General features: G+C 27.9%; 1 protein-coding gene and 1 pseudogene across 1 annotated transcript; both read left to right on the forward strand.

Annotated features, from left to right (window-relative positions):
• Positions 1-4332: 4332 nt before the first annotated feature.
• Positions 4333-7080, forward strand: LOC112594957. Its single transcript, XM_025340001.1, has 3 exons — positions 4333-4542; positions 5666-5864; positions 6172-7080. The coding sequence occupies exons 2-3, from the start codon at positions 5701-5703 to the stop codon at positions 6416-6418; spliced, it is 411 nt and encodes a 136-aa protein (XP_025195786.1). The 5' UTR covers positions 4333-4542; positions 5666-5700; the 3' UTR covers positions 6419-7080.
• A 6173-nt stretch (positions 7081-13253) lies between these two features.
• Positions 13254-20696, forward strand: LOC112600560 (annotated as a pseudogene).
• Positions 20697-21075: the final 379 nt, after the last annotated feature.

Consider the following 21075-nt stretch of genomic DNA (forward strand, 5'->3'; position numbering starts at 1 on the left):
AAAACAATTATGTTATTTTATAAAATATGTATAAATTACGGTTTCAGATAGAACTATCTAGTTTGAACTTTGAATAAATATAAAATGTGTACAACGTAGAAAACAGTGCCAGTAGGCTGTATTGAAGAAATAAAAATATATATCGTAATAAAATAAAGTATTTTTGAAGTAGCTTTATTCGTTTTAATGCTTCAATATGTAACATAGTAAATAAACAATTAATTTCCTTAAAGTAATACAATTTTATAGGATAGGTAGGATTATAATATCATTATTGTTGTTACTTGTTAGTTTTTAAACATGCTTGCATATTCGCGAACATGTACTGACACTATGGTTTTCTGTTGATAGAAAAATAATAGAATAAACAATAATTATAGCTCGTATAAAAATACATAATATAGACATGTATAATATTCTATCATATTATTCAAAATATTATTATAAATAAGAAATTTATACCTATTATTAAACCTTTCGATCACTTTGATTTAGTTTAACTTTATGAAAATATCTATCTATAATAAGTATAATAAAGATTTATGTTTATAATAGTAAATATAGTTTATATACTATATAGTACATTATACATTTGTAGAAAATTTTATGATTTATATAATTAATACTGAAAAAAATAGTTTGATTATTATTGTAGACTATACATATAGGTACAACTGAATTGATATGTTACAGTCTTACAAATTATTTCATCCTTATATGTCATGAGCCACCAACTACCCAAACTACCCATCATCCATCCACTGAAAAAATTCAGAGGCCATGTCCTCTTAAAAACCTCCTCACCCTATTACTATGGTCTGTGACTAACCGATGAATTTTTAAGGGCGACGGAGTAAGAAAGTAATAGGTAATAAAAATTTTAGAACCATCGTGTGTGTATATCACACTATTAAACTAAATCTCATTCTTTAAAGGTGTACAAGTATTCATAATCTATGAAAATGTTTTAAATCCATTCAGCGATGATCATTCAGTCTTTCAACACAATGTCATGTTCTCGAGTACAAGTGCTTAAATGCATTGACCTCTGTCCCCATTTTCATTCAGTTGTAGACCGCAGACGGATGTATTAATAATAATATTATTATATACTTGCGCATTGCAGTAATATTTTGTATTTTTGTATGCTTAAATGTTTCAATAATGAATTCATTCAACGTCTCTTTGAGGAGATGTATGTATATTGTATAATATAATATACATAGTTATATTTGTTTAATCGTTTGAGTAAAAGACATGCTTACTTAAATGCGACGACCTTCACCAGCTGGCAGCTGCAGTACTGTGTTTATAACATAATAATAGTATTAATAGTAACAGTCTGTACAATATTATAACAAAAAATCCATCTACCAAAATAGTTTCTTAACACGAATATTAATATTATTGTGTGCCGTATAACAAATAGCTGGTACTAAAAAACGGGCAACAAAATTCGCAACATTGTTATAAATTTTAATAATTTATACAATGACAAAATATACAAGTAGAATTATAACTTCAAATGTGCTACATGATGATCAGTGGTTACAGTAAAATATATATTATATATATATTATGCAGGAAGCTTGCGTTACCTATATTATTATTTGGGTCAGGGGCACCCTCAGAAAATCAGCTTAATGCGGGTGCTACATTTTACATTACAATACTACCTATATGGTAACACCTCAATTAAATGTCCAACCTTTTTTTAAATATTAATAAAATAAATTAATGTACACAATGATTAATGGGGTAATTTGAATGATTAACTATATATATATATATAATATTATGGATTTATTTCTTTACAACTAATCAGTTCTTAGCGTTAATAGTTAATTTTATAATTTATATGTAGGTACCTATATAAACTGAATAGTCTCATATCTTAATTAAAACCATACAAAATTTTCGATTAAAAAATATATTAATAATATAGTTGCCTATAAGGTGTTTATTATTAAGTGTTTTTTAAAACTCTTAAAAACCCATTTATATGTGTAAGATGTCATGTAAATAAAATAACAAAAATACTTTTGTATTAAAAGTTTTTTTTTTTAGAAATTTATCTTTGATTGACATTATAAAAATAATTTTATTACGCTATATGCCTAAATTGTAAATGAAGCAAGTATGAATAAAAAATAATGACTTTCAGAATACATATTTAGTTGCGTTAGATAATACTTCTTGTTATATTTAACAGTCACGGTAATTGTATTGATAGAACAATTGTTTTGGTTGTTATAGAGTTGTAGGTATACCTATCTATTGGGTGGAACTGGAAATATAATGTTTTTTAGCTTTATTATGTGTTAAATGTATAAATGATTTTTGATAGATTTTATCTTTTTAATAATTGCTCAATTATATAATAATAATTAGATCTATGTAAGAAGAAAATTTTAGTTTAATATTTGGTGATATAAAGAATTATGCAAATCAATTATTTGCAAACATATTCCACGAGTAGTGTCGAAACAATCTCATCGCCAAAATATTGTTACGTCTACTCCTCATGAGCACTTGCGTATTTTTATGTATAAACCTTATATTGAGTATTGACTATTTAATTCAGTCCTTGGAAATTCGTTTTACTCCAATAAATGAAATACCCTTTAAATTAGGAATTTTACACCCATCAGTTAAAAATTACAAAAATAAATTTTATTAAGATTTTACAAGAATTAGACAAGTATTAGGTATAAAATAAAAATTTAGTAGAAGATGCTCAAACATGGTATGATTAATGGGAATTTATGAAAGTCTTCTTCAATTATTAAAAACAGAAAATATTTCTTTTTTTTAAGTATTGTGAAATGTATCTAACTTTGAAGAGAAGTATCATTATTTATAAGAATATTCCATCAACAACTTGTAGTATGGAAAAGACATTTAGCACATTACGTCGTGTTAAAACCTAGTTACATACAACAATATGTGAGAACCGTTTATCCGGATTATGTATGTTAAGCTTATATAGAAAAAATCAAAGAACTTAATTTAGCTAGAAAAGTTGTAGATGAATTTGGGAAAAATAAAATAAAATTGCAATTTGTGTTCAATTATTTATTAAAGTATAAATATTACATTAAATTCTATTATCTTCAAACATTTTTCTTTAAATACACCTAATACAATTATACATTAATAAAATTGTTTAATTATTAATAAAAATTAAGGCTGTCCCATTGAATTTTCCCAGTGAATTCCCACTGAATTTTCACCTGCGGGTGCCCTTGCATACAAACAGTTGTATAGATTTAAAATAAAGCATCCAAATAAGTTACGTTACTGTGTATCATACATTATTATTATTTTTATACAGATAAATTGATAAATATTAAATATAATATTACCTATATGTCATTATTGTATGTTTATTAGAATTTAACTAGGTTTATATATACATCTTATTACTACGGCTAGCCTACAAGATATAGTTCAGTAGGTAGTTAGTACATATAGTTACTAACGTTACCATAGATATGGATATTTTATAAATTACATAGTAATATAATAAGTAAATAAAAATACAATATTAAATCAGATCAATTTAGTATAGTGTTATCGTAACATTTCAGAATTTCAGATACCTAAATAAATATAAATTATACATACTATCAATCATGGAAGGAGGTAATATCATTAAGTAGATGTATTATTTTAGTATATATCCTTGAATCCTTCTAATAATATTAGTTACATGATGAAATTTTCAGAACCATTGTTGTCGTATTTCAAGTTATATCCTATTTTTACATTATAAATTAAATAGAACTTTTCGAAACTTATTTTTACAGTGGAAATTGAAACGGAAGACCAATAGACAATAAATATTATATAACTATATGACAAAATATAATTTTTTTGACCATAAATAATGGTATATGCCCATGTATAGGATTTTTATAGTGCCTTATATGCAAGAGTGTAAACTACTACAGCCAAGTAGGAAGAGTTAAACATTTTAAGCTACGTTACATTTTTTATGTCTGACAAATTGGAATAAATTTGAAATGTCTACAAAGCAGGCACCTAATGTACCTATACTTAGTTATTGCTTCACTGTTTATTGATAAAATTATAACGCACTAACTCAAGTTTGTGGTTTGTTATGAACTCTTAATATGTATAAATAAAATCGTTGTAAATATTTAGTCTACAAATCACTTGTAATGATAATAAATCAATAAATAAATATATACTGAAATAAAATATAGTTTATAAAATATTATAAAATATATTTTAAATTTAGTTATAAATCATATTATTATTATTATTAATTATATTTATGATGGAACAATTTTCATACCGCAGGACCGGCGCCCAATGCTTATACCATACCTGCGACTATAGGATTTGTCAAACACACTCTGACTAAATGCCGTTTTCCATCAGTAACAATTGGACGAAAACGCGCCAATAGCCCTGGTCATGGTCACGGATTGTTGTACAACATCAGAGATCAGAGTCGTTTTGGAAGACTCTACCGACCCAACTTCGGGTTAGGCAGCAGAAGACCGTTGCCCCAAGGTATAATTAATAATAATTATAATAATATTAATAAATTATTACCAATAATAATGATATTGTAAATTTATGTTAAATAAATTCGTAAACATTAAATTTATTTTAAGAAGCTAACATACAATAATACTTAATTAGATACCATCAATAGTACTACAGTATATCTACTTAGGTTATTTTCAAGATAATTTGTTATTAATTGTTTAAATTTTATTGAGTTAACAGTTAGTTCTTTTGTTCCATGTAAAGGTTAGGAGTTTATTTTTGTTAATAATTAGCCTTAGTATTTAAAAGGTCATTCGTTGATAATAAACATATAAGACTCAGTGAATTGAGAAGTCTTTTCACTGTTAGTTTCGGATATGATTAGGATCTTGTCATCGGCATATAAAAATAATTTGCCATATATATTTACAATTAATATATTAATATATATAATTCTGCTACATACTCGTATATTATACATAAGATAAGAGATTGTATATTTAGTATATTGTATATCTACATTTGTGAATCGGGAAACTTTATTATAGTGATTATTAGTTCGTCATCTAAGATATTGCAAATTTGAACTTATTGATTTTTATTTTTTCAAATAGGATTCAAAAAGTTTGTAGGGTTTGTAATTTATAGTATACATTTTATACCTTTTCGTTGAAGAGTATTTTAAAATTTTAAATGCGGGATTCTATCAAATTAGGATAATTATAAATCCATGAATATTCATAGAATTTCAAATAATTTTGTACTTAAATTATTTAATAATTTTTGTATGTTAATAATAATAAGAAAGATAGGATATTGTTGATATTGATGTAAGCAATTAACCGTCTATAACTTTAAGAATAACTTACAAAAACAAATAAAAATTACACATTTTTATATTATCGACATAAAATTTTTTTTAACAATAACTTTTTTTTGTTTTAACATTTAGAAAAATTATTTATAATAACAATTTATAAAATTATGTATATGTATAACATTTATATAAAAGTAATAGCCGTGTGATAAACCTACACATCCCACACATTACAAGCTGTACAATAAATGTACTAAAAATTTTGATGAATCAAAGAATATATTATATATAAATACATACTCTTTGTATTTTGTTTTAATATCGAAGAACATTTACCTGCGCCGAATACGTATTACCCGAAAATGGACTCGGTACGACCTAAAGCGCCGAAACCATCGTTCAAAAGTCGCACATTGCAATTTGGTCGTATTGATGATTGTTACCCAAGTCCGAACACATATACGTTGCCATTGTTAGACGTATATCGGCGGTCGAAAAAACCGACATACGTCAAAATTACTTCACCGTAAGTTTGTATAGCACCTAGAGAAATTAGAATATAAATTTAGTCAAGTCGCGATAACTCGAACCTCCATATATCTCGAAAAACTTGACAACTCGATTTTTTTGTTTTATTTCCCTAGAATTTCTTATAGCATTCAATATATTTTAAGTCTTGTTAATTTGAATATAAAATGTGATAAATAGCTTAGTCGAAGTATATTATTATATCTGTAATATCTGGGTATCTGGGTATCTCATAATATTTTGTTTTATGTTAATATTAATAATTTGTGATCGGCAGTTAATACGACATAAATTTTATAATTTAGACGTTTCAAAGTGGTATCTGAGGCTGTACCGGCACCGAATACCTACTCGTTACCTTCGACCGGAACTTACAAGTACGGACAAACGGTACACTCAACCATACAACACAAACGTCCCGAGAACATTGAAAGTCGCGCACCACCTCCCAATAGGTACTACCTACCCAAAACTAATGGTCAGGCTAAGACATTCGGAAAGAAAGACGGTTACAAGCGAGCTGTTTACCTGACCGTCGAAGACCTTTGGTAATGTTGTGGGGAATTACCGATTTGCGCCAAAAAAAAAGGTACTTTTTTCCGATCGCCTATTTGCGCCAAATTTACCTGTATATATTCTTTCTTCTTCTTTCTTCTTTCTGGGCTTTTACAGGCCTTTAAGGCCCATCGCCGCAACAACATATTGTTTCCATTCTTCTCTATAATTTGCAAATTCTTCTGCGTTTCTTACGTTCAGGAGTTTCAAGTCTTCCTTTACTCTATCCACCCATGGTAAGATACCATGGGTATCTTTGTCTGGGGCGTCCTCGAGGTCTCTTAGTGTCGGATTTCCATTTAGTTATTGATCCAATCATTCCCTCTGACCTCCATACATGTCCTGCCCAACTTATCCTCGTACTTTTCAGGGACCCAACAATTGTAGGTTCCTTGTATAGATCATCCAATTCCCTGTTGCTTCTCACCTCATAGTCTCCATCGTTATTTCTCTTTGGACCGAAAATTTTCCTTAATATCTTTCTTTCGAAAACTCTCTGCGATAAAAATCGCAGAAAATTGCACTTAAAGTTTTTAGATTTTTAGTTCGTACTTACATGACACGCATTTTAAACTTACTTAGCAACTGTAATATTTTATCGTGTAATATATACAGGTAAATTAGGCGCAAATGGGCTATACTTAAAACGATCACCTATTTTTTGGCGCAAATGGGCGATGCCCATGTTGTGTACTATTAATAATAAAATCAACGGATTGTCAATGCTTACCACATATAAAATAATGCAATGGATTACGAATCTAGTCTATTCGGTTTCTTGCAATTACAGTACGAGCGAAAACTACACGGCTAACGCTAAGAGTATAGAATTAAGAAAATAAATAAAAACTCAATTTCAATGAGAATATTAATATTACCTGTTTTCTATACATGTATATGTTTTGTATTAATCAAAACTCACATAATATAGCATAAAGTTAATAAAAAAAAGCAGTATTTGATTTACATAACAAAATACTAAATCACATATTATATCATATATATAAACACCACCAAAAACAAACGAAGAAATGATGATTTTTATTAAAAACCTTCGGGATGATGGAATCACGATGAATCCCGGCTTAAATTTTGTTAGTCAGTTGAAAATGTTTGCAATAAGACAATTAGCTGAACAATGAGCCCACATAAAAGCCATTTAGAATTACCTAGAAAGGAAGCGGCTTTTATTATTCTCCAAAAATGTATTGTGTATATTTTATACATTATTAAGTATTTGTCATTTATTAGTTTATTACAATAATGTAATAAGTAAATATTATAAATTTATAAATTCAAAAAAAAAAAAAATAAATACAAAATATAATATTAAAGTTGTAATTTATAAATAAATAATTTAAAGTAGGTATTTAAATGTTTATCAAAGTAATGTATTGATGAATGTGGTTAAAAAGTGCTATAATATTTTTAAACGAAAAGAGAGAGGTCATTTTTGGGCGAACGGAGTCTTGCCCAAGTGTATACCTAATCTAACGTGCATCAGAATACAACAAAGGATGCATGTGTGCAAAGTACGTGGTTATTAGTGATTACTAATTAGTAATCACTACATACATTTAAATGTATACTGCATTACTCAATATTTCAAAATTTTTTAATTTTTTTCGAAAATATTAGGTATTATTACCTATATCATTTAATGTCTTAAAAAAAAAAATTATAATTTTTCATCGTTCTAATTTTTTAGGTTTTATTACTTTTTGAACAATACATCACACATTTTTAATTTTATTTGAATAACTTTGACACATAAAAATTGAATTTCAAACGAGTATTTAATTATAGGTATAACATATTATGTATTTAGAGTTTAAATGAATAGTGAATCAACATTTCGAAGAGTACCTCTGAATTTATCTAAATTTAGTTCTAATTTCTTAAGACATATAACTTGTAATATAAAATTAAAAATAAATGTTATCATTCGAATAAATAAAACCGTTAAAAAATAATAACGATAAAGATATTGTTTTGGAATGATATCAAATCATGTAAAAAAGTAATTACAAGAAAATTTAGTTCTTAGAAATAATTAATATTTAAACACTTAAATAGATTATCTTGTATAATTTATGAGTTTTAACTTAACGCCTTCTCATGTTATTATTTGTTTTCTTATTGTTAACAATCTCGTTGCGATGACTTTTCATAAATTACCTTTTCGAGTTTGTTAACTTTAAATTTTACTCGGAATAACGTTCGTTAGGAATTTAGCCATTTAGGTAAGTTATAAATTAGATGTGCGTTTGAGCGTACTACGGGTGTATAATGTATATATTATGTATATGCTGATGTATTCGGCGGTATGTATCCGGTAGGGAGTCTTGAAATGTTATAAAATGTGTACGTACTAATTTTGTCTCTACAAGCACATTCCTCCCGCGAGTAAGTATTATATTATTTAATTATAAATACAATAGTATGTATTTTTCATTAAAATTTCATCTTTTCGCCGTTGTCCAAGAGTTAACGTTCAGATCTCTCAGCGGCTATCCATAAACAAATACAACTAAAATATATATATTATATATATTTATATATACCAATGCGTCCACGTTAAAATTGGAACGTTTATACAATGTCTCACGAGCAAGGCTTGCAAACGTTATAATAACGTTATATTTGACAAAAAACGATTGAGATTTGTAACGTAATTATAACGGAAAACGATAAACATAAATAATTAAATAACACAAAACAAAAAATAACGCAAAACGTTAATTATAGTACATCATTAAATGAAATAATTAATTTCCAATTATTTAATAGTTATAATTTATAAAATACATTAAAAATTTTAATTCTGGATAACGATAAACGCAAAGGTTGAATAACGTTTTATTTCTGAATAACGATAAACTCAAAATTTATATAACGTTTTAATTGTAAATAACGAAAAATAAAATTTTTTTTTTCAAATTCAAGCCCTGCTCACAAGTAAACATTTGTTGTCTAATAAAAATCGATGAATTTACGGCAATAGGAAGGAAATGTTTTTCTTTTTTTGTATAAAAATAAAGACTTAAGTATCTTCAGATGTCTGAATTGACAATATTCCAAAACTTCAGGTGAAGTAATATCGTTTATTTCGCTCCAGCCGTAAAAAAGTAATAATAATGAATAGGTTATAGATATCATATAGTGTGTGTGTGGTGTGTGTGTATGTATAATGTTTATATATATCGGCTCATCGACTTTAAATATATTATTAATATAACTAATATATTGAAATTTCGGAAAATCCTAAAGAAAATTTATACACAAACTGTAGGCTATATAATATACGATTATTCATCTTGTATTTCTTTTAAATAATATTAAATTTATACTGATGGTTATACGTGTTCTAGTAAACTACACATCAATATTAATCAAAATCGAAATTTTTTTATCCAAAACTTTCGATACAAGCTTCAATAACATTTTCTGTGACGGTATGAATACGATTTAAAAACTTTTCAAACCAAATTAAAAAAAAAAAAAAAATCGTTATCTTGTAAAAATAACTGTATAAATGAACAAGATGGATTCACTTTTTTAAATGCTTTCCCACGCTTATATTTTTTTTAATAGACGGAAGTGCTTTGTATGAACAGTAGTTACACTCGGTGAAGTTTAAATTGAATTAGCACAAAATATCAAGCAATAACATGATTGAATAATCTTGTTAAATAATCAAAACAATTTTCCCTAAAGTATACTGGTTGGTAGACTTCTATTTTAATAAACATATATTGAATCAAATTGTTGTATAATACTCATACATAGAACTAAAAAAATAACAAATTATGAAGTGAAAAATACAAATATTTTTAAAGAGGCGATAAATATAGTTTATTTAGTATAAATATAGTAGGCATTAGTTATTGGATAATATATTTTTTAAACCGATCTATGACTGCACCACTAAAAATAATTAAAAATGTTTAAATTAAATACTTAGCATTAAAACAAGAATAAAAATTTCTTTTTGCACTTTAAAATATTAAATTAAACTAAAATTATATTTACAAAATATAATTGCAATAATACAAAACAAATTATGTTTTACTTATAATAATTTGTCATAAATTTAAACCGTAAACATTCAATCGAAAAATACGAGTAATTCATTTAAATGAATGAATGACTATGATTTATGACATAATATTAGGTTTGTGGTACGCATGCATGGCCATATTTACGCACGGACAAAATAGACATTTGTCCTGGGCCCACGTGGTCAAGGGGCCCATCGGTGAATATCACTAACTATGTATTTAATGTAATGTAATATATCATTTTGTTGAAATAAAAATTTATTTTTTATTTTGTCCTGGCCATATATTTAGCAAATCAGGCTCTGTACGCATGTAAATATATATGAAATATTATACTACGTATCTACTTAGAATCTATTATTTTTGTGGTGATAAACTCATTTCAGTTATTTTTTTCTAAAATATACAAACTTAAAACTGTCATAAAATTAAAAAAATATAATAACGTAAGTGCAACATCATAGTGATAATTTATAATTAATGTATTATAATTTATATAAAATTGATACATGTGTTTATTCAACTTAATTAAATTTATTATTCACGTAATAACGTCAGTTTAATACTATAGGGTCACACATGGGAATTGTAATCTTTTCAAAATAAAAGGAATATCTGAACGGCTGCATACTACTTGCGTCCCGCAAAAGGGCAAATGTTACAGGTAGTAAATTAAGTAAGTAACTTGCGTCCCGTTTTGCGGACGCACTCAACCATATTATTCTTCTTACCTGTCATTTAAGTCATGACCAAGTTGCGTCCATAAATATTATGCGTCCAGCGTTACAATAATATTGTTTATATTATGAGGTATGTGTAAATTGTATCTATGGGTTTATAAACGGTTTTTTGTTTACTCTTAGTTTTAGTTTTAATTGACAATTGACGATTTTATAATAAAATATTTTTTAAACTATGCATAATAATTATTTGAACATGTTTTTTTTACATAATCTACAAAATGTTTTGTATAGTTTTATTTTTTAACGTGATGTTAATATATTTTTAATGTAATTTAATCAAATGTAGTGGAATCATATGCAATAAATAAATTATAAATATATAATAATACTTTGTAATACTTGATGAGTGCTATGCTTATGCTTTATTTATGTCGGGACACAACTAGGCTGCCTAAAAAGGTATACCGGGACGTAAATAGGCTATGACCTTTTTTGAACCTTTTTTTGCGGAACGCAAGTTACCTACTGATAATTAATTCGGACGCAAGTAGTATACACCGATCTGAACTACCGTTTGTATCAAGTGATATGTTAGGGATATAAATAATATCAATCTTCTTATCTTTTGTCAAAATCTTATATGTAATAAAATCTTGTCGAAATTGTTGATCAAACAGAAAACTGTTCTCACCCAAACGACATACAACCCTCTGTAAAAGTTAATCAAAACGGAATATTTTATAAATTCATAAAAACCGTACTAATTTAAGATGGATGTGGCAGAGAGAAATTAACAAGTCTGCTTTATCAAAATCCTTCTAAAAATATGTATCTATAGATATCATAAAATTGATTACAGAGTTATAAATTTTAAAATTTAAAACATTTATCAAATAGATAACTAAATTATATATAATTAATTAGATATTTCGCTAAAAGTGTTATGACCGGGAAGGATGTATATTATTAATTAATACATTTGAAATAATAAGGTTAATAATCTTGGTATAATTGAAAATTTAGAAATTGGCTAATAATTCTTTATACTACTTTATAGCAGTATTCCCTACAGATTTGTTAATTGAGAAAATAAAAGACTTTTTTCCAAACGTTTGGAAATACTCTGGTCTAGTAAAAAGTGATAAATAAAAAATAATATTAAAGCTTAATAATTACATCATAAGTTTTTTTTTAAATACGGAAGTAAACATCAGATCCACGTTATGGTTTTGAAATATGTACAAGGATAATCTTGTATCTAGTGATGTGCATCACGAATTTTGTATTTTTAAGGAGGAATTCAGAAAGAGATTTATTGCTTCATATAAAAACAAATATTATACTTTATTTATATAGCGTTGCCATTAGTTACGAAAATTTAAATTAAAATAATTATAACAATATAATAAACAAAAGAAATTGAAAATAGCATGTATTTTAATGAAAACCTCGACGATTAAAGCATATGTAAAAATGTATATACATCTGTTTTACATAAAATAAGAAGTTCTGGCTGACTGATTCATAATAAAAGTGCATCTACTAACACTATAAAGAATAAAGATTGACATTTTTCATTGTGAATTTTCAAAAAAAAAATCGTATTTTAAAGAGGGGTTTACACGGGTATTTGTTGGCTTATGAAAAACAAATATTTTTTTGTTTGTATGGGGTTGTCATCGGTCAATGAAAACAAAATAGTTACCGATTAGGTAGGTACATTACATTTTAGACTTAGCACTCTAAACTCGGTCAAACCCGTCGGTCCTGCAAATGACTGTGTTATAAACACGTACATAGTAAAGTTTACATTTAACGGAATAAATCCGCTCCACAATACTATTTAATCTGTCGAGGGCAACGCCGTACCACAATCGATATGGTACGATAGTACTGTGTTGGGTATCGCGATTTGTGATGCAACCATGTGGGTCGATGCAGCATTATATTTTCACGTCGCGTTTCCCGGGACACGCGTTGTTTAACCGACACAAAAGTTACGCATCTTCGTGCCTATTGAGAAAAAAAACCTATCCCAGTGTTTTTTATTTGTTCTCCTCTGCGATATTAAATATTACAAAACGAATCATGAATTCGATGATGGTCGACGACGCGTGGTACACGACGAGCCCAGTAGACGATTTTCGATCGGTGATGGAAATTTTATACAATGAGGCGATGCAGTTGGTGTGGGCCACCGTGTCGTTAGTGACTATCTTGATGTCCGCGGTCACCGTCACCGCCAGGCTAGCCGAATGTGTATTCAACGTCGCTATAAAAGCGATTGAAGAAGACGCCCGTCCACGGTCACAAATTTGCACAGTCCAAAATCTGTATAAACGACCATTAATCAAATCGGTTATAACTATGGCAGCAGCAATATTTTTGTGGTCGTTGTACGTTGGTACAGTAGTCAGTCCTGTGTATTTAATGATCGGACGACCTTCCGCAATTATAGCCCGAAAGATGTTCGGGGCTGCCGTTGCAGTAATTTAGAGCTGATGATGTTTGTCGTTTTTTTTTTTTGTCAATAACCTATACTACTCCCAGCCACCCCCGCCGTACCAAGAGCTCATCACCAAGTTCTAGTTATTATTTATCACATATTTATGGGTAGAACACGATTGCGTACGTTTGTCCTTTTTGGCAACACGATTGCGTATGTTTGTAGATGGGTTAAAAGTACCCTTAAGAAAAAATAAATAAACACGATTGCGTATGAAATTGTATGCAACGTTGTCAATTTTAATTTTTTCATCGTATTAATAAATAATAATAATATAAAAAATATTGAATAAATTTAAAGTTCTAAAATAATTAATAAAAAAAGTTAATGGTAAAAAAGTAATTAATAAATAAGTAAGATTAAATTTCGATTCCTTGACATCTATAGCCTACTATTAAATATTGAGTTACATTTTTATGGATTTTTTTATACTCATCATAATCCTTTATGGTGCTTTGGATTCTGTTTAAGTCTTTTTTTGCCATTTTCTTCACCCTCCCATTATTAACCGATTGTATAATCGCTCTGGTTTAGAAATATCTATATAATATTATCTCTGTAATTGTACGACGTTGCATCAGCGTAATCGACCTATTTACTTAATCTAAGGATTTACAATTTACTTGATAATTCGATTGACAAAAATATAATTTCAAATATAAGACAGATTTTAGAAAAATAAAATGTTTAATTTGACTTCTCTGTATCATGAAACACATTTTTAGTTTACTCTGCTATTTTTTAAGCATCTCATAAGAAATATACAAATGCTATAAAATCCCAACCCTGGTCATATATACCGGTATGAAAATTGGCAACAGCGCTTAAAATTTCGTACGCAATCGTTTAGTTAAAAATCAGGTAAAATCGTATGCAATCGTGTACCTAAAAAAGGTATCGCCGATAACGAACGTACGCAATCGTGTTTTACCCATATTTATCGGTTATCAGTTATCATTGTTATCGTCTATTCTTATTATTTGAAATATTATCATTCATCAGTTCATCACCAACCGCATTCCGTTATTATACGCATACTTGTACGCATGTACAAAAACTTTTAAACTTTAGGAATTGTATGATGTTCTATATCCAATGTTAAGGTGGTTCTAGCCGGTTGAAAAATATCGTTTTTAGACCTTTGGTCATGAGTGTTATGACAAAACTGTGGGATTTTGGTTGGTCCGATTTTTATTCTGTAAAAATCTCAAGATTTCCCGACATATTTTCTAGATCTTGATCGAGGCGTTTTTAGAAATATAAATTTTTACCTTAGATATCCACAAGAAAAAATTTATAAATTTGGAAATTTTGTTTTTATCATACCAAAGTCATAAATTCATATTTCGAAAAATGCTTCGATCAAGATCTGGAAAAGATGTCAAGCAATCTTGAGGTTTTTACAGAATAAAAATCGGACCGACCAAAATCTCACAATCTTGTCACAGCGAAAGCATATTTCTGTTCAAAAAGTAAATTTGTACACGGCCGTATTTTTATAACATTGACATGTGCATGCGAGTGCGGAATGCTAGACGCGGCGCGCCTCCATCGGCGTCGGATACACTACGCCGCGATGAATATTATTTATAAACACATTAGCAATTAGAATTATAACGATAATATTATTTACTAGGAAATCAGTAAATACATATATATGTATAGAAAATGTATAACAATAGTGTTACAATATTATGTCTTGTAAATTGTATTACCATTTTAAAATGAACAATAAAACATTTTATTTTGTGTTCCAACTTCAAATTCACTTCCAAATTAGCAAATGCGCACGTGTCTTCTAAACGTGATCGTTTGAATTAAGCCTGTGTTCCGACTTCCGTGTGACCGTGTCATAAACGTTTCTTTTTATATTGTCTTTTTTTACATTTAAATAAATGAATAGTAATAGTGGTTGGCGAAAAGGTAAAAAACAGAAATATTTTTCTAGCAAAGTTACCAAGAGAAGAGGAATTTAATCAAAAAAAGCTTAGTGTTAATTTGTTTAACAAAATTATAACTTATATATTAAAAATTAATTAATTAATTAAAATCCGTTTTAGTTATGATGTTGTTAATAGAAAAATAACAATTTCAAAATATTTTTTTTACAAACCTAACCTAATAGAGATAATATTAATTTTTATTTTGTAGAAAAAAGCAATTGATCGAATTGAAAATAATGAAAATATAATATTAAATCGTAATGTTCGTGTGCAAGTATACAATAATATAACTACTAAGGAAGTGTTTTTATATTATTCATATTAATTTACAACGTATTTTTTAGTCATAAATTCTGATGAAACTATGGAAGATCTTGTTTTACCTTTGGCGATGGAAAATAGTAATGACGAAGATAAAGCAGATGAAATTAATCTTGAAGGAAGGCGGATTGTGGACATAAATCACATATTTAAATCTATAAAATTAAATAATTATTCTGCATTTGGTTGTACTTTCAATAATTTAAATTTTAGTCATGAAGTAAGAAATGGCTTTATAAGTTCATTTTTTTTACCTGCAATTTTTGTCACAAAAAAGAAGTTATACATTCTGAAGCACCATGTACTAAATTTTGACGCAGTTCATTCTGAATATTTTGTGCTATCTCATCGTTGCAAGAATGTTAAAAACGTATTGGATATATTAAATGTATCAGAAATGTATAAAAATATTTTGCCGAATATGAACAAAATATTAAGATTAATGTTTACAGCTCCTGTTAGTACAGCTTCCAATGAACGAACGTTCAGTTAATTAAAACTGATAAAAAACTTTTTACGATCTACCATGAATGCTGACCGTCTTCAAAATTTAATGTTATTAAATGCTAACAAGGATATTTTAGATACAATTGATACCAGGGTATTCGTGAAAAAGTGGTCCCTTTAAAACAGCGTAGAATCGAAGTATAAGAAACTATTAAAAAATGTATTGAAAATAAAATGTTTAATCATTAATTAAATATTTAATCAATGGTTTAATGATATAATTTATGATTGTTTTTATTTACTGTTATTTTGGGGTGGGATGAAAATTTTTTGAAAAAGAAGCCATTTTTTACATTTATAAATTTTATCAATAACCAAACTAACATGACAGTAATAAAATGCTAAATCAAATCTATACATTTTCAAATGTAATAGCATTACAAGACTAATTCGCTTGAGTCGCCATGTCGCAGATTATATACAACGGTGTTTTTGGCCAGCACACCCAGCTAGGTCCAAAGTGTTTAAAACGTATTAAATGTAAATATTGTACTGATAATACTTTATAATAACCCAGACACAAGTTTAGTATTTAATATTCCAAATATGAAAAATATATTTTATAAATATAAGCCTACTTATTCCCTCGAGTGCCTGCAAGATTTCGCAGTTTATATATCAATGTTTCATATTTGTAGTCAGCACACTCAGGTATAAAATATTTTAATTACTCAAGCCGCCAGAATGTCGCTATCTGTCACCAAGGATGGGTCTTTTATCGAAAGAACATTCGATTTATACATGGGCTTGTACTGACAGGCATAACCCTGTATTGATACATTGTATAGTCTATATCAGTGTTTCTCAACTTGGGGGTCGCGACCCCCTTAGAGGTCGCCAACTTATTAATTAGGATCGCTAACGTATGATTTAAAATTTAAATACAAAAATTTTAAAGTTCAAACAATAAAATAAAGTAATGAAAAAATAAAATCAATAAATATAAAACACTGTAACGTGTACACTACCTATTATCATAGTAATTAATAATAATCTATGCGAGTAAACAAAAAAAAATATAATATATATTATAGGGGGTCGGTAAAAAATTGAAATTCAAAAAGGGGGTCACCACATTAAAAAGAAGGTTGAGAAACGCTGGTCTATACTATAGATAAAATGAAATATTTTTTTTATAAATAAAAGTCCATACGCATTTCTAGAATCAGTCTGTTCTAGACAGCCATATCTGTGCACACTCTTCGTGGGTTCTTCCTGAATTTATACTCTGTTAATTCTCAGTGTTTGATATTAAACATCATACTATATTTTCTTTCTTTATCAATTTAATATCAAAATGTTTAATTGCGAGAAATGTACATCGACGTTTATACACAAAGACAATTTGATAACCTATCAAAAGAAGCTTTAGTGTGATTTTCGTGAGCTGTATGTAATTACTAAATCTTTTAGCGTTAAATCAAACCTGAACACACCTTTTTAAAATATTTCACGGTATGTATTATTTTAATAATTTAAATGATTTTAAATTTATATTATTTTTTTTTTCATGATGAAATTAAAATTTTTTTTTTTCAACTCGTGTTAATATAAAGATAACCCCGCAAATGTTCGTACCTGCCATCCAGATCTCTTAAATTGGACTGTAATATCGAACGAAAATGTTGACGATGGATATGACAAAATTGGGTGGAAGTTTTGAATTATGCTGAAAATGCTGGACTATGCGATTTGCCAAGTAAGATTTTTTTTTGATTTTTTAGATTAGGTAATATATAATTACAGTAGCGGAAAGCGCATGCACGTGGAAAATACAGCATCACGTATTAAAACTAAAAAGGCTCGTATGGATATTGTAAACACACCTGTTTCGCTGAGGTACAATCCGCAAATAGTCGAAAAATCATTTGGTATTATGCAATTTTTTTTAATAATTTCGAAAATTATATTTCATATCTCGCTAATCTAAAACTTAAACTAATTGAATTATTTAGTAGAATTGGAACTGTTAACCCGATAAAATGTAATTTAAAGCCACATACAATCAACCCCATATAGTTAAATCTTCACAAAATAGGTCATTCAAGATATCGGCTAAGAAAATGCTCATCGATTCTGAATTCTGATATAGATTTATTAATAAATCAGGCGTTCACAGCATTATTAAATGAAGACATTTATATTGCAAAGGGGAATGGGTATGCGTTAGGATTGGTTTACCCGTTATTAATTTTGATAACGAACCCGATGACAATAAAGCGGGTACGAATAAAAAAATAATATTTTTATTATACTGTTAACTCTGTAGCTGGTTTGTCGTATATTCAGCTTCCTCTTTCTATTAAAAATAAATGGACCATTCTAGTGAGGTACGTAATAGGTTCGAATTAATATTTTGTCGAGGATAATTATTACAGCCTTGAGAACAAATATAACATTTCCGGTGTATGTGTATCATTCCCGACACCATGATGTAAAGTAAAAATTTTCAAAATAAAATATCAAATCCTTCTTCAAAACATTTTGATCATCACATTCATCCATTTAAAGTCATAGAAAATGAAAAAGCCGAACATTTCGATTTAATTTTATTTACTGCTAGGGAAAAAGATCATTATATATATTATATTCTAATTTTTTTCGCCTAATCCGCTTGCAAATAACATTACAGTCATTCACTATATTTCTACAAACAATGCTTCATATAAACGTATAAATAAGTATATTTCAGGGAAACAAATCAACTTTTCATTAAAGCAATCTTATAATACCAGAGTTCAAGCAGCAATTATTTCCTATAATACTAGTGGTAATTTTCTTAGAATGGTTCATAAAAAAGTGATGCACAAAAGTCTCGATATAGAAAAATACTTATTCACTATTGGTGTACTTTTATAATAGCTATTACCATAGGTATGTGGTTTTTTTTAGGAATGGTCGGTAAAAAAATTTTGAAATCCAAAAAGTACAAAAATTATAATTAAAAAAAAAAACGTCTTTTTGGTTCTAAAACATTAAATTAAATTAAATACACCGGGCAAGATGAATTTTATAGGTTTACAGAACTGTTACCAATAGATGATGAGAGATATTCAACAGAAGAATTAGGAATTAAAAACAAAAAAAATTATTCAAACAATTTCTCTCTCGAAGTATCAATGGGATAGTTTGAAAATAGATACTCGACAACAAACTTCTAGTTCTAGGTGGTTTATGGAAAGACGTAATCGTATAACAGCTTCTGACTTTGGAAAAATATACAAGATGCTTCCAACTACGTCATGTAAAAATATCGTATTTAACAAATTATACAGTACATCTTTAAGTACGAACGAGCCGATAACATGCAAATACGGTAAAGATATGGAATCACTTGCATTGAAATATTTTGAAAAGAATATGGGAACACCGATTTAAAAATGTGGTTTAATCATTGACGAAGATTACCCGTTTTTCGGAGCATCACCTGGTGAGTTCAACTTAACCGCGACCGCGAATTTTTCCTCAAATTTAATATATATACAAGATTTATCATTATATTTATAAAAAAAGAAAATTAAACCTCTATACTTTATGGCATTTTAATTTTAGATGGGCTTATTGGGAATGATAGCATAATTGAAGTGAAATGTCCATATTCGGTAAAAGACTATCTTACAGTTGAAGAGACTATCAAAGATAAAAAGGTAATAAATAAAAGACATAACCACCTACAACATATTACATAATAGTTACTACAGCAATTTGATGACAGAGCCCTCCCCACGAGTCTGTTTCTTTTAACTATATGTTAAGTCCCTCCAAGTCAAAAATTGAAATTGCACCCATGTTCATATACCATATACCTAGGTATAGGTATACCTATACTTCTATAAATAATATTTTTAATTTAGATAAAAATTTTAAGATTAAATCAATCTGGAGAAATAACTTTAAAACAAGATGATAACTATTATTATCAAATAATTGAGCAGTTGAGAATTTCCAAAAGAGATATCTGTCGTTTCATTGTGTATTCACATAATTGGAAACATGTTGAAATTATTAAATATGATCCACAATTTTGGTTTGATAAAATGAAGTCTAAATTAAAAAGGTAAAATTAAATATAATATATATGTTATACATTACACGTTCTTTATATTATTTAATATTTATACATATTACATTATTACATGTATTTTATACAGGTTTTATTACAAATGTTTATTACCAGAGATCGTTGACCCGTAGTTTGGCAAACGGTTTTTGACGAGCGATATCATCGACCCAAATTATATCATAATTGCTCAAAAATCCAAAATAAAAAAATTAATAAAACGTTATATTGTATTAATTATTAAATTTCTTATCTGTATAATTAACTAAGTAATTGAAAATAAACGATATGTAATAAGGTAAAAGATGCAACGCAATTACTAAAAAAATGTAAAGATTCGCAATGAGTTTATTTATTTTAAAAACTAATTAGCTTATAAATATAAATCAAAGTATGTTGTATAATAGTTAGTGTGCTACATTTTATGTATTGTTCAAAAATATTCTGACAAACATGAACTTTAATTAATAAATGGATGGTGACTACTGACTTGTGAGCTGGGAGCGAGCGCCCCGCGTACCAAATAATACACAAGCTGAAAAATTCGGCTATGCCTGCGTAGTTTTTTGTGTA

Source organism: Melanaphis sacchari, unplaced genomic scaffold, assembly GCF_002803265.2.
Source record: "Melanaphis sacchari strain LSU unplaced genomic scaffold, SCAv2.0 Contig0_pilon_pilon, whole genome shotgun sequence".
In the NCBI taxonomy this organism is placed as follows: Eukaryota; Metazoa; Arthropoda; class Insecta; order Hemiptera; family Aphididae; genus Melanaphis; species Melanaphis sacchari.

What these genes read in the sequence shown, in the direction of transcription:
- LOC112594957 (XM_025340001.1), top strand. Translation starts at nt 5,701, where the DNA reads ATGGACTCGGTACGACCTAAAGCGCCGAAACCATCGTTCAAAAGTCGC. An exon ending in TACGTCAAAATTACTTCACC is followed by an intron (nt 5,865 to 6,171) that starts GTAAGTTTGTAT and finishes TTTATAATTTAG; the next exon opens with ACGTTTCAAAGTGGTATCTG.